The 13,984-nt window shown below is 43.8% G+C and overlaps 1 protein-coding gene across 2 annotated transcripts in view; it reads right to left on the bottom strand.

The window, feature by feature from the left end:
- AFG1L (AFG1 like ATPase) overlaps positions 1-13,770 on the bottom strand; it is a 49,485-nt gene extending 35,715 nt beyond the window's left edge. Inside the window, exons 1-3 of one of the 2 annotated variants that reach the window (XM_064170155.1) lie at positions 13,523-13,770; positions 9,017-9,240; positions 793-844 (exon numbers count right to left, since the gene is read on the bottom strand). In XM_064170155.1, coding sequence (XP_064026225.1) covers positions 793-844; positions 9,017-9,240; positions 13,523-13,616 — 370 coding nt within the window. In that variant the 5' untranslated portion in view covers positions 13,617-13,770. The remainder of the gene's footprint in view (positions 1-792; positions 845-9,016; positions 9,241-13,522) is intronic. The other variant, XM_064170154.1, reaches the window with a different exon arrangement.
- Between the last annotated feature and the right edge of the window lie 214 nt (positions 13,771-13,984).

Raw genomic sequence — 13,984 nt, 5'->3', positions numbered from 1 at the left:
GGTGCTAGGTTGGACTGGGTGAGCTTGGAGGTCTCTTCCAACCTGTTTAATTCTATGATTCTAACAAATCCTGCACCATGAGGGTGCTGGAACACTGCAACAGGTTGGTACTTGAGGTCCCATCTCTGGAGATATTCAGTGAGGCTCCAGAAGGCTCTGAGCACCCTAATCTAGTGGAGGATGTCCCTGCTGACTGCAGAGGAGGTTGGACTAGATGACCTTTGGAGGTCCCTTTCAACCCAAACCATTCTATGACTCTACACTTTTCCATCAAGGCAGCACAAGACCAGACTGTGTGTGGAGAACAAACAGTTTGATTTTCTGTTCAAAAGCTCTGAATTACACTTTTATTTGTGGTTTAAAATTTGGATCCACACAGAGATGGCCCAGAAGTTGCACAAATGGCTCTCTAAGCATCCATGAAACATCCTTAGCATTCCTTCTTGAGGAGTAAATGTGTTTTCCTGCTGTGGTGTTGCAATTAAAATGTATAAATTCATCCCATGGCATTCTTGATTACTCCCCAAATTCCTTACTTGTGTTCTTAAACATTCGTGGAGTAGGCAACAGTGGAAAAAACTGTGAGTGGTTAACAGAATCCAACCCAACAGCTCCCAGAATCTGAAGTGTAATTGCATTAAATGAAATCATAACATTGAAGAAAACCAATCCTGGAAAATTCCATTACAGCAACAATTCCACAGCAATGTAAAGCTTTTGGGCCCTTCAGAATTTGGATCTAAACATGCATTTAGAGAAAACTCCATCTGAACTGACACAGCTGAAACTTACCAACATCTCCATAGACATAAAGACCTTTTGGGGGTTTGGTTTTTGCAAAAAGCTGCAAATCAAGAGGGGAAAAAAAGTATTAAATATGGGGTGAAAATAAAAGCAAGCATTTTGCTGGGGTAAAGCAAGAAAACAGCTACATTGAATCACCAAAGTAGCACAAGTTAGCAATGTGCAACCTTGAATAAATCATTAGCTGAGAACTGGTGAGCAATTTTTATGCTGTGTTTGTGCAGATTTTATCCAAGAGGCCAAATGGACATGCAGAGTTTGGCTGGGGGGGTTTAGATCATTGTGAAAACACCCCCATCTCCAGCCCCAGCACACATGCCTGTTGACCAGAACACATATACAACGACTAAATGTTTCCTAATCCATCATTGCCAAAACAAATCCTTCTCCTCATTAACAAACAGTCCTAGGAAGAAGGATATAAACTGAAGCAGTACTGCAGTATTCATAGATATATCCACTATGTACCTACTCAGCTCTGTTTGAGATAGAAATCACTAGGATTAAGAAACTCAGGGTTGCAAAGCCAGAGAGCATTGTAGGGTCCCTTCTCTCTGCTTGGAATCTTAAATGCAGAATCATTTCTGGTCTAAACATGATTAAAAACCAATGAAGAGACAGTAAAAATAGGCACTTGTATACACCTGCATGTCTGTGTATATACAGATATATACACTCAGGAACTTGTAACATCCATCATGCACCATGTATGTTGCACGCTGCAAGCTGCACCTTGCAAGCCTGCAGGCTCCAAGCTGCAACTTGTTAAAACATATTAAAAGGACCTTTTCAAAGTATGCCTTTTATTAGCCTCTTTCTCAAGTGAGTTATGTTTATCTTGAACGAATCCTGCCTAACAATTTTAATCTCTTACTCAGGACAGGTGTTACAAAACCTAAGGGTTTATTCTATTTGAATCAAAGATATCTGAATGGAAAAAAACTTGCACCAGCAGCAAGAATTCGGATTTGAAACAGTCCTCCCCCAACTGTTGCAATTCATTCTAAAGAGAATTTCACAAGGAAACAACTTCTGTAAAACTGGAAAGTCTAATAAAGCCTTGATTAAGATCATGAAACTGAACTGATATAACCAAACACACTGCAGATGAGTATTTAGTTATTTTGAACAGCTCCACTTCCAGACTTCCATGAGCTGAGCCAAAACAGAGGAAAATTTATAATTGCAAGCCTGTGGTCTCATTTGAAGCTGGCTAATTGTTAGACAACTTCCATCTAAAGCACTTTTCCAAATACAGTGCCACACTGAAGAAACCCAGGAGTCAGTAGCAAACCACTAATTAAATAGGGACTAAACTACATGGCCAACAGGTAGAAAGCTCTGATCTATGTAGTACCAACTTATTCAGAGAACAGGAAAGCACAGCTCTTGTATCAGAGCCACTCTCAGATTTAATTTAGAGCTATATTACCAGTGTAATCAAAACTCTGCAGCATCAATCCGTGGCTGAGCAGGGTTTCAGATGTTCAGGAACAGTTCCATTAACAGACAAGGCTGCAACTATTTGCAAGAGAATTTGCTGGAGGAGCCTTTCCCAGCTCGCACTCATTAAAAGCACTGAAGCTCCAAGTTGCACAGTGAAGGAAGAAGTGGAAACAAAAAGACCAAATGAGACATTCACAAGGATTTTGTTCTCTTTAATGCCAGACGAACAACAGTCATTTGGACATGACAAAAGACTGCCCCATTACTTTTTGTTGGGAGGGCTGTATTGATGCAGTTTGCTGTTTCACAATGAATGACACTAGGCTAGAAGAATAAATTGATCTTTAGAATACTGCTTTACCTGTCTTTGTAGAGGTTAGAGAACCAGGACAAGCAGAAAAGCCTTATGGCTTTTTTTTTTTCTCAGTGTGAAGTGCTTATTAGTTACATTTAACCATCCTGAAGTTTGTCTTTTTGAGTGTATTTTCTCACTCCAGTACTTACCATTTTTGGACAATGGGACAGAAAAAAAGGAAGGTTTGGCTAAAGGAAACAATTATAATGGCTTGGCCTCCACCAAAGTCTAAACACATTTCTGGTTGATTTAAAAAATGTAGCTGGTTGGTTGCTTGCTTGTTGGGTTTGTTTATTTGTTGTTGTTTGGGGTGGCTTGGCTTGGGGTGTTTTTTTGGTGAGGACAGCAATTTGAGTGAGAGCTAATTGCTGCAAAAATAATACAATAAATGGATACCATGGCAGATCCAAACACATTCGCTGAACTGAGCACCTCTAAAAGCAAATCAAATGCCAGAAAAGCTCTTAATCCTCTTTAGCCAACTGAAGAAGTTTGTAGGAAATATTGTATGCATTCAACTGTCAAATGGGATGCTGTTGACACTTCAAGGATATTTATTTCCTCAATCCCAACAGCTATTTTAGAATATTAAGAGTTGTTGCTGTAATAATAATCCTAGAATCAACCAGGTTGGAAGAGACCTCCAAGCTCATCCAGTCCAACCTAGCACCCAGCCCTGTCCAATCAACAAGACCATGGCAATAACAATGAAAAATGATGATGATATTATCATCATTATTATCACTATTACTTTGTTGTTGGTTTTGTTTGTTTCTCTCTTTGGTTGGGTTTTTTTTCTGGTTTGAGTTTTGTTGGGTTTATTGCTGCTGGTTGGGTTTCGTGGGGGTTTGTCTGTTTGTTAAAGGAAAACATCTATTTTCCTTTTAAAAATAACTAAATTCAATTGGTAGACTTTAAATGTTGAAACTAAAGACACCCTATTGGTCTCAACCTATTTTTGCTTGATCATAAAATTGATTCTAGTATTATTGTTGTTATTATTATATCTTACTACACCATTTCATACTACACTATCTCATACTATGGTAGACTTCTAATACTGAAACTCAATTGGTAGACTTTTAATACTGAAACTCAAGATACCCTAGTGGTCTCAAATTATTTTCACAGTATCACCAAGGTTGGAAGAGACCTCACAGATCATCAAGTCCAACCCTTTACCACAGAGCTCAAGGCCAGACCATGGCACCAAGTGCCACATCCAATCCTGCCTTGAACAGCCCCAGGGACGGCGACTCCAACCACCTCCCCGGGCAGCCCATTCCAGTGTCCAATGACTCTCTCAGTGAAGAACTTTCTCCTCACCTCCAGCCTAAATTTCCCCTGGCACAGCCTGAGGCTGTGTCCTCTCGTTCTGGTGCTGGCCACCTGAGAGAAGAGAGCAACCTCCTCCTGGCTACAACCTCCCCTCAGGTAGCTTGATTATAAAATTGATTAGATGATTATTGCTGTTATTATTATATCTCACTACACCATCTCACACTATACCACCTCACACTACACCACTACTATTATTACTCCTATTATTGTTGCTATTAATCTTCTGAAGTCTGGAAGTTCCAACTCATCTCCTGGGAACATTTACTGTGATTTGAAAAACTCTGAAGTGAAAATACACAGCAGCACTGAAGTGGTTAATTAAAATATGCAAAATCTCAAGAGCCAAGTCTCCAACCAGCAGATTTTACTGGGTTTCAATCTTAACAAAACTGCTTCTTTCTCCCACTCTTTCAGGCCTCCTTTTTAGTTGTAAGCTGAACACATTTTCAAGGTCTTGAATGGTGTTTACTGCTGTTCATACCTCTTTTCAAAACATGACCTCACTTATAATTGAGCTTATTTCAAGTCATTAGCACAGCAACTCAACAACTCTTAAGATGTCCCAGTTGGTATTATTTTGAATAGCTGGAGGATCTAAAAATGTCTGTGCAAACAGTTACGGCCTTGAACTTCTATTCAAGGGATCTCAAAATATTCCAGCATCCAAGGCCACTCTTTCACCAAGTTGAAGATCAAAGTCATTGTTCAAATTTGAGTAATAATTTAGGAAAACAGAAGCCTGCTTGGTTTGCAGCAAGACTAATTGGTTTGTCCCCTCAGATGCACTCTAAGTTGATGCCAAAAAAACAAATAAACAACCAACCTATATCATAATAATAAATAAATCAGAGTTCGATTATTAAAGGAAATAGCTCATGGTGTGTGTCACCCCCTCCTCCCCCCCAGATTATTGATTTCAGAAAGCTTTGGCCTGTGAGGTAAGGCATCTCCTGGATGAACACTGAAATGTGTCTATTGTGTCTGACAGAAATATTTGTGATTTGCCATTGGAATGGGCTGCCCAGGGAGGTGGTGGAGTCACCATCCCTGAAGGTGTTCAAGCAAAGCCTGGATGGGGCACTTAGTGCCATGGTCTAATTGATTAGCTAGGGCTGGGTAATAGGTTAGACTGGATGAGCTTAGAGGTCTTTTACAATCTGGTTAAGTCTATGATTGATTCTGTGATTTGTTTCCTAATCCTACTTCTAGTGATTAAAACTGCTTAAATAGAAAATGACAAAGGAGCAAAACTAAACCCAAAGCAGATCATTCTTGTTCAGAAGAGCAGCAAGTTCCTATTTCTGGAATAACTGTTCTACCACAGAAGAAATCAAGCAATAAAATAAAGAATATCAGACTACAGAAGAGGCTGACAGAGGTTGCTCTCTGTCTCCCCCTTTCCCTCTTTTCTTCACTTCAGCCTCTCAATCACATTCCTTTCAATGAGAGACCCATGCAAAGTGAGCATGCTTGAAATGCTGAGCACCACTGGTTTTTATTCCTACAAAGCTGCCAGCAGATTCTTTTCAATGCAGGAAATTTCATGCTAGGAGTACGTTGGTCAAGTTGTTACAAAACTGAAAAAGGCAAAAAGTCAACCTACAAACTACTATGTGTGACTGAGGTGTTTGACTTGCAAGAAGTCATTTCATTTGGATATATGAAAACCTGTTAAGCACAAAACACTAAGGAAAAAACAATGCAAATGTTTTAACATAAAAGCAACTGAGCATCTGCAGCTTGAGATTTATCTTTCACTTCCTAGCATGTTCAAAGCTATGGCAGGAGGTTGGAACTGGATGACCTTTGAGGTCCTTTCCAACCTAAACCATTCTATGATTCTATGAGGCCTTCAAGAGAGGAGAGTGCTGATGAGCTATTCGCGAACACAGATTTATCTGTGCCCTCTAACATCACAACTTCCTGGTGGCACCTTCTACTAGCTCCATGAACTACTTCCACTCATATTTCTACAGAAAGCTTACTAAACTCAGGCCAGTTGCAGAGAGCAGTACTCACCACCTCTTCTTGGCATTAACAGCCAAAGAGAACTAAGTCCTCAGCAGCAGCCCTACTGTGAAGAGGGGAGACCTCATCGCTCTCTACAACTCCCTGAAGCAAGGTTGGAAGGAGGAAGGGGAAGCCTCTTATCCTTGGTGGCAAACAACAAGACTAGAGGAAATTATTTCAAGCTGTTGTCGGGGGAGGTTCAGGCTGGATACCAGGAAATATTTCTTCACAGAGAGGGTTCTCAAGCACTGGAATGGTCTGCCCAGGCTAGTGCTGGAGTCACCATCTCTGGAGGTGTTTAACCAGCCTGTGGAGCTGCTGCTTAAGGACATGATTCAATGTTGACTCTTCAAGGGTCAAAGGTTGGACTGGATGATCCTTGGTCTCTTCCAATCAGATGTTTTTTGTGGTTCTGTGAAACTACATGGCAGAAAAAGTGTATTTTACTTACCTAGAAAGCCCTTTGACAGAAGCAGACACTTAGCAAGCATATGATGCTGCTGCCTACAGCTGGTACAGTCCTCTGTGGCCATGATTTTACCAAGTACCTGTTCAGAGCTGTAACTGATACTGGGCAAAACCTTCATTTAAGGATGTTGATCACAACTCTGCTGAAGCCAAGCCTGGTTGCACTGGAATTTAAACCATACTTTCTGTGGCTTCATTTTATCACCAGAGGAGATCTGGCTGAATTGGAGAGTAACTTCCTCAAAGACGGCAGAAAAGAATCACAGAATCAACCAGGTTGGAAGAGACCTCCAAGCTCATCCAGTCCAACCTAGCACCCAGCCCTAGCCAATCAACTAGACGATGGCACTAAGTCTTTCCTTGAGCACCTCCAGGGATGGCAACTCTACTACCTCCACACAAAAGTGCTTTTTTGGAGTTCTGATGTATGCCAAAGCACCACAGTGCTCAAGCTAACCATCAGGATTCTAAGATTTCCACAGAGATATCAGGCTGCAGAAGAAAAACCTCCAACTGCAGCAATACTCCTAACAGCAAGTAGCTCTGCAGCTGTTTCTGGCTGGCTGTGGCATTTGTCCCCAGGTATCAGCAAGCAATACAACATTTTTTCAAAGCTGATTTAAAATGAAAGCATGGAATAAAAGCAATGTTAAATGAAAGAGAGGAGTGTTTTAAAGGAACTAATGAAAACCACATTCTCAATCTAAAAACTGGCTTTTGACTTCTTCCTTTTAAGAAAGTGTCAGCCTGGTTTCACTGCAACCAGCTTTGTTGTACAGGGACAAAGTAGCATCACAATTTCCTAAACAGAGTAAGATTAGTATTTGTTCTCTAGAATAAAGACTTTCTTCCCTATTCATACTTCCCAATCAAAGAAACAGTAAACAACAAACCCACATAATGCTTGATCTACAAAGCCATTACAAGACACCTGCTCTAACAACTCTAATGATTCAGGGCACTCCAGTTAACACAAGTCAGCTCTCCAAACTATTCTCAAAGGCAGTGCTTTTAGAACAGAATATCTAAATGTCCAAAACAGTTTAGCAGAAAAGATCAAAATGTTCTAGCCTACTGATCCTCAGGGTTCAACAGCAACATCAGCACCTTCATCATAACAGATTTTCTAAAGGATGATAATGAATCAAAGTCTGGCAGTATGTTCAAAAGATAATGCAGGAGCAAAGCCAGTTATCTGCTTTCCTTTTGAGTGGCTTCCTCTTTTACTGTCCACTGTCCAAGGGTGTAATGCATAAAGGATGCTGAGAAAGACTGACAGGAGATTTATTAGCAAGGTCTGCAGATGACAGCATGCACTGCCTGCAAATGTTGAAAGTTACCTCTGATGAAAAATAAAACCAAAGCAGTTCAAGAGAAAGAGAGAGTTCAGAAAAGCATTCAGTGGCTGGCTGGGAAGAGCAGTGCCAGCTACCACACAGCCTCCTCTCGAGTTTAGGGAGGTGTCTGTCCACTGCAGGCAGGGAAATGGAGATAATGATGGCAATGAATACTTTGCCATGCTTTTTTCCCAGCACTGTGTTTTTATCATCAGACTCTATTCTTGTTGTTTCCCTCCACGTTTATGACTATTTGTGCTGGCTCAAGGTTTTAATCAGGTGCAAACGGAGCACATTCAGTGGTCGTTCAGTTTCTGTGCACATCTATGGTTGCTAATATGTAGCAAATAATTAGATGTTTTATCTACTTTGCTGGGCTCTATGTTTGATTTTCTGGGATATAAATTCAAATCTACACAACAAGAGGCAAGAAAAGCTAAGGGAGGATTCTCACACCAGTCCTAGTGCTGTTACAACACTATCAAGACTTGCAGATGCAAGGCCACAAGGATCAACAATCTGAAAATGAGAACAAGATACTGCCACAGAAAAATATTGCCACAGAGGCTCTGGAAAACAGTGCAGTAGCAGCTCCAGGGAAAAGCTCCAGGGCTGCAACAGTAGGCTGTTAGCATCACTAAGGCACTATGGTTGCTAAGGTGCTGTGTAACAGGACTACATCTCAATTTCTGTTAATGCTCTAAAAAGGAGCTCTAATGCTCCCCAGAACAAAACTAGGGTGCAGATCACACCTCTTCCTGCTTTCCTTACCTCACCTGCAGACTAACAACACTGGAAAGAACAGATTTCTTTTTTAAAGTCATGTCTGATTGAAATTATTTAGAGCCTTCTGAATAATTTCACTTTCTGGAAGATCTGTTAGAACACCAACCACCACTGTTCAGTATGTGTAACACGTGCCATACCAGTGCTTGAAAACTAAAACCTGGTCCAGGCCCTCCTCTCCTATAGCTAAATGACATTTAAATGATTTGGGTTTATGTTTTGAAAGGCAGGCAGTGGACATCACCAAAACCATATTAGATTTTCTTACAGAATTCTTTCAATGGTTTTGGTTACTTTTAGAGCACCACTGGAATTTTATAAACCAATAAGAAGAAGAGAGATACAAACCACAAAGAGTGATCACTCTGTAAAGATTCAGTTGCAGAATTAAGATACAATAAAGGCAGGAATTTCTGTATTTTATGAGCAAATGTAAGTGCAAAATAAGAAACAGTACCACAAACCTCACCTTTGAAAGAAGATTTTTTGAACTGATGCTGTAGCCTTTAAGGCTGTCGTGCAACTTCTGCAGGTGCTGCACAACTTTTCTTTGCTGCTCATCGTTCTTCAGCTCTTTTTGCTTAATCAAAAAGTCATAATGTTCTAAAGGGCCATGGCAAACCTGTAAGGCTCTGGCATTAGCATCTGTAGGAGAAGCAGGGGCTGCCTCCTCATCTCTCTGAGCTGTGTATGCTGTAAAATGAAGAGTAAAGTTTTGATTAGCATCCTCTTATATTCATAAACACTTCTCACTAGTTTACACACAGATGTATTTACCTTACCAGTACAACTGCTGGAGCACTTTACCCTTGGGTTTACCCCTACATCAACTTCTAACTTTAGTGGAGAGCAGCTCTACCAGTATGTTGGAACATTTATTTTCATTTCTCAAGTTGTGCCAGGGGAGGTCTAGGCTGGATGTTAGGAGGAACCTCTTCACAGGGAGAGTGACTGGCATTGGAATGGGCTGCCCAGCGAGGTGGTGGAGTCGCTGTCCCTGGAGGTGTTCAAGCAAAGCCTGGCTGGGGCACTTAGTGCCATGTTCTGGTTGATTGGCTAGGGCTGGGTGGTAGGTTGGACTGGATGAGCTTAGAGGTCTCTTCCAACCTGGTTGATTCTATGATATTAACAAGCACACACCAGAAAGCTCAGGTGGAGAGCTGGTAAGATTCAGACAAGCTGCTGCAAGGGAAGTTTTGTTGTTGTTGTTTGCATTTGTTTGTCAGGGTTGTGGGTTTTGTGTTTTGGGGGGGTGATTGTTGGTGTTTTGTGTGTTATGGGGGTGGTGTTTTTTGTTTGGGGTTTGGGGGGGGTGTTTGTTTGATTTGGGTTTTTTTTTACTAATTGGAGCAAAATCATTTAAAAATTCCAAAGTTCATTTCTGTAAATAGGTTAATCCTTTAGAGAGCAGTAGGCTTAACTAGACAGAAAGCATTTAAAAGCTAGCAAACAGGAGACCAAAACCAGGATTGCTGTTAAGTAAGCTGAAAGAGGCAAAGACCACACTAGGTAAAGCAATAGCTGTGAAGCTCTGTTCTGCTCTACTGGCATTAACTTCTACCTAAAAGTAGCAGGGAGACATCTCCAAGCAGGAATTCTATATTTTAAGTTAGATTTGCTAGACATACAACAACATATAATAGGAAAGAACATACAAGATTCCAAAGAAGCCTTCCTAAATCAGTAAGAATAAAAACACCCATATGAAATGATAAAAATTGCCTTAAAAGTGAAGAACTAAAGACACCCTCAGTAAACTTCCATTAATTTACCAGTGCAAAGCTGAATGCCAATATAAAAAAAGTGTTCTTATACCCCAAGTGACCTTCTGCTCTGCAAAAGAGCAGTGAATTGAAAAACTAAATCAGCATGTTGCCAGGTTTTCCTCCTGCCACTCAGAAGCCATGTCTGAGATGGGAAAAGGCATGCAGGTTTCAATGACACTGCTTATGAAAGCAACAGTCACAGCTGGGGCAGGCACCAGAGCTATTTATGTACAAAGACAATCTGAAAAGGGGGCTGTGTCGTATCACAAACTGATCTTGCTAGCAGGAGGCTGAGAGGACAGAAGGCTAACTGAGATAAACACCACTCAGCCTTGTAAACCTTATTTTTTTCCCCCTGTGGCTGCATTTTCATTATCTAAGGCTTTGAAATGTGATGTCTAAAGATCTGTGAGAAGATAATTCCCATTACAAAAGTCCTAGCAGGTCCTTGTCTCACTCACATTTCAGAGCCTAGGAAAAGAATCTGGGCTTCCCTGACATGAGTTTCATCTTTGCAGTCTTTCCATGACTGCAGAAGCTGACACCTTTAAATTTATTATTCTGTGAGTTTTCAAGCAATGCAAAAAGACTTCATGTGAGTGAATTTAAGGCAATTACTCAGTTCTGGGAGAGAGGAATTAGTGTGCTTCCACAGATTAATTCAGGTTTGGTCTGCAAGATCTCTTACTGCCATCAAACTTCTAAACACATGATTAGAATTGTGGAGCTTCAATGAGGCAAAAAGTAAAACCCACAACAGGTAATATCCAGCTAAATAAGCAAAGATCAAATAAATGGAACTGAAATCCTTTTATTGCAGAATCATAGAATCAACCAGGTTGGAAGAAACCTCCAAGCTCATCCAGCCCAACCTAGCACCCAGCCCTAGCCAATCAACCAGACCATGGCACTAAGTGCCTCATCCAGGCTTTGCTTCAACACCTCCAGGGATGGCAACTCCACCACCTCCCTGGGCAGCCCATTCCAATGCCAATCACTCTCTCTGCCAACAACTTCCTCCTAACATCCAGCCTTTACCTTCCCTGGTACAACTTGAGACTTTGTCCCTTTGCTTTGTTGCTGGTTGGCTGGGAGAAGAGCCCAACCCCACCTGGCTACAGCCTCCCTTCTCATAGAGGGTCACTTACATACAGTACCCATGAAAATCTGTACTATTAGTTCTGGAAACAAAGCTGAAAGAAGCACTTCAGGGAACTGATGATGCAAAAGACAAAAATAAAGCCCACCTTTAAGCCTTGTGCTGCATGTATGCTTCAAACAATTCCCTCATGGGAATGATCAGCAGTCAAAGAATCAACCAGGCTGGAAGGGACCTCCAAGCTCATCCAGACCAACCTAGCACTCAGCCCTATGCAATCAACTAGACCATGGCACTAAGTGCCCCAGCCAGTCTTTTCTTGAACATCTCCAGGGACAAGACTACACTGACCTCTCTAAGGATAAGGGCAGTTAAATATATCTAATTATCCCTCAACTACACTCAAGAACTGTGTTTGATTTGAAGAAAATATCTTCTGAAGAACATGAGAGACTGAACCATCTACAACCACTGGACTGCTGTAATGGTTAAGTTTTACCTTTAACACAAGTAGAAATCATTTCCAACTAATAGTTGTTTGAGAACTGCATCTAAACCAAACTCCTGAAGGTTACAACTGCACCAAAGCTAACAACCCCAAAACGACCTAACTGCCACCTTTGCTGACAGTCACAAGCAAGAAGCTGGAACAGCTTCTGCCAAACCAGTGTTAAGGCAACATTGAAGAATCATCTGTTTCATCTCTGCTCTGCATAGAGAAGGTTGCATGCACTGAGAGGTTGTCAAAATCACTGCCATTTGTGCAGGAGGAGAAGAACAAAATCTCTCAGGAAGCAGCTTTTTAAACTGTTCTGTTTTCAACAATAAGCCGAAGTTCAGAATATTAGTTTTGGTCACCACAAAGCCAAACTACTTCAAATCTCCAAACTCTTAATGTGGAAGCTGCTAGAAGAGGACTCTGAAGTTTGAAGGTACTTTTATCAACAAGCAGACGGTGGTACCAGAGACCTCACAAAGCTCTTAATTAGGTTAGCAGCAGAACTGCTGCAAAATCTTCTCCCTGAAACTAAATTCTGCTTCTTTTGCATATGTGCCTGTGACATTAAACTGAAATAAGGCTATTTGTGCTATTTCTATGCACACTTCATTTAACAACCGACCTACAGATGAAAGCAGAAGTAGACATAAAAGTTTAACCAGTAAATTCGCAGCTTCACGGCAACACTACCTGTGAAGTCCTTTAATTGAGGAGAAGGTTAAAAAGCGTGGAAAGCAAGTCAGGGAAACAAGTAAAAGCCTCTAAACCAGCAATCATTTCAACAAGGTCATAAATCAATCCAACGAACGCATGATGGGGGACCTAGAGATCATCGAGTCTAAGCCCCCCGCTAACGCAGGATCGCCCGGAGAACACACCCAGGTGGGTTTCGAGTGCCTCCCCAGGAGGATATCCACGACCTCTCCGGGCAGCCTGTTCCGCTGCTTTGCCACCCTCCAAGTGAAGAAGTTTTTCCTTGTGCAGACGTGGAGCCTTCTGTGCTCCAGCCCGCTGCCCCTTGCCCTGTCCCTGTCCGCCCCAGAGAAGAGCCGCGGCGGCTCAGACGTCCAGCCGAGAGCACAGCGCTCCGGCAGCCGCCAGCGCACCCGGCAAGCTCCCGGCGCCGCCGCAAAGTAAAGCGTTTAGCGAGCAGAAAAAGCGGCGTCGCTAACTCGGGAAGTCCTGGGGCCCCGCTCACAGACGCTCTGCGCCTCCTGGGGACCCGCGGCCGAGTCTGGGCGTCAGCCGCCGGCTGTGCCCCAGGGCTGCCCGGGCCAGCGGACCTGCCGCCCGGGCCTGCGCGGCCGGGGGAAACGAGGACACGGGCAGGGCACGCCACGGCGCCGGAGCGCGTCCCGCCGGCTGCCGCCTGCCCCGACCGGCACGCACTGCCGACCTCCCTGCCCTTCACTCGTCTCCCCCTGCCCTTCACTCGGCTCCCCCTGCCCGCAGGGGAGAACCGCGGCGCAGAGGGACGCGCGGGCTGCCGCGGCCGCTGCACTGTGTCGTCCCTAAGCGGTGCCCCAGCAGCCTGCCGCTCGCCCGGCTGCGAGCTGGGCTGGGCAGGGCAGGGCAGGGCGGGCGAGCTCCTCTCGCTGCAGCGGTACTGACCTCTCCGCAGGGCCGGCAGCAGGCGGGCGGCTCGCCGCGCCGGAGCCCTCAGCAGACAGCGCGCAGTAACCAAGGGCGACACGGGCGCCGCCATCTTCCCGGCCCAGCCTCCGCGGCGGGCGTGCGGAGCCCGCTGGGAAATGGAGTTCCGCCACCGCCGGGCAGTGCCCGCAGGGCCTGCAGGAGCCCGGCCCAGGCCGGTGCTCAGCCATCTGGTTCAGTGCGGGCCCCGGGTTCCTCTCCCCGCCTTTGCCCTCCAAACCAAGCCGCAGGCCAACGCCTGGGGAGCCGAGCGGCGAGCAGAGGGAGCAGAGCCTGCCGCGCCCGCCACAGGGCTACGCTCGCCGCGGAGCCGCTCCGAGCGCTCGGCACAAGTCGCGATGTATGGAGCCAGCGAGGTGCCGCCCTGGTGCCACTACGGCGCCTTGATGCCCGGTTTTCCAAGCACCTTTCTTGTGGCCT

This window comes from Pogoniulus pusillus, chromosome 33 (assembly GCF_015220805.1).
Source record: "Pogoniulus pusillus isolate bPogPus1 chromosome 33, bPogPus1.pri, whole genome shotgun sequence".
NCBI lineage: Eukaryota > Metazoa > Chordata > Aves > Piciformes > Lybiidae > Pogoniulus > Pogoniulus pusillus.
Note: the sequence above shows the minus strand (reverse complement) of the source record. Positions and strands in the feature narration are given on the sequence as shown.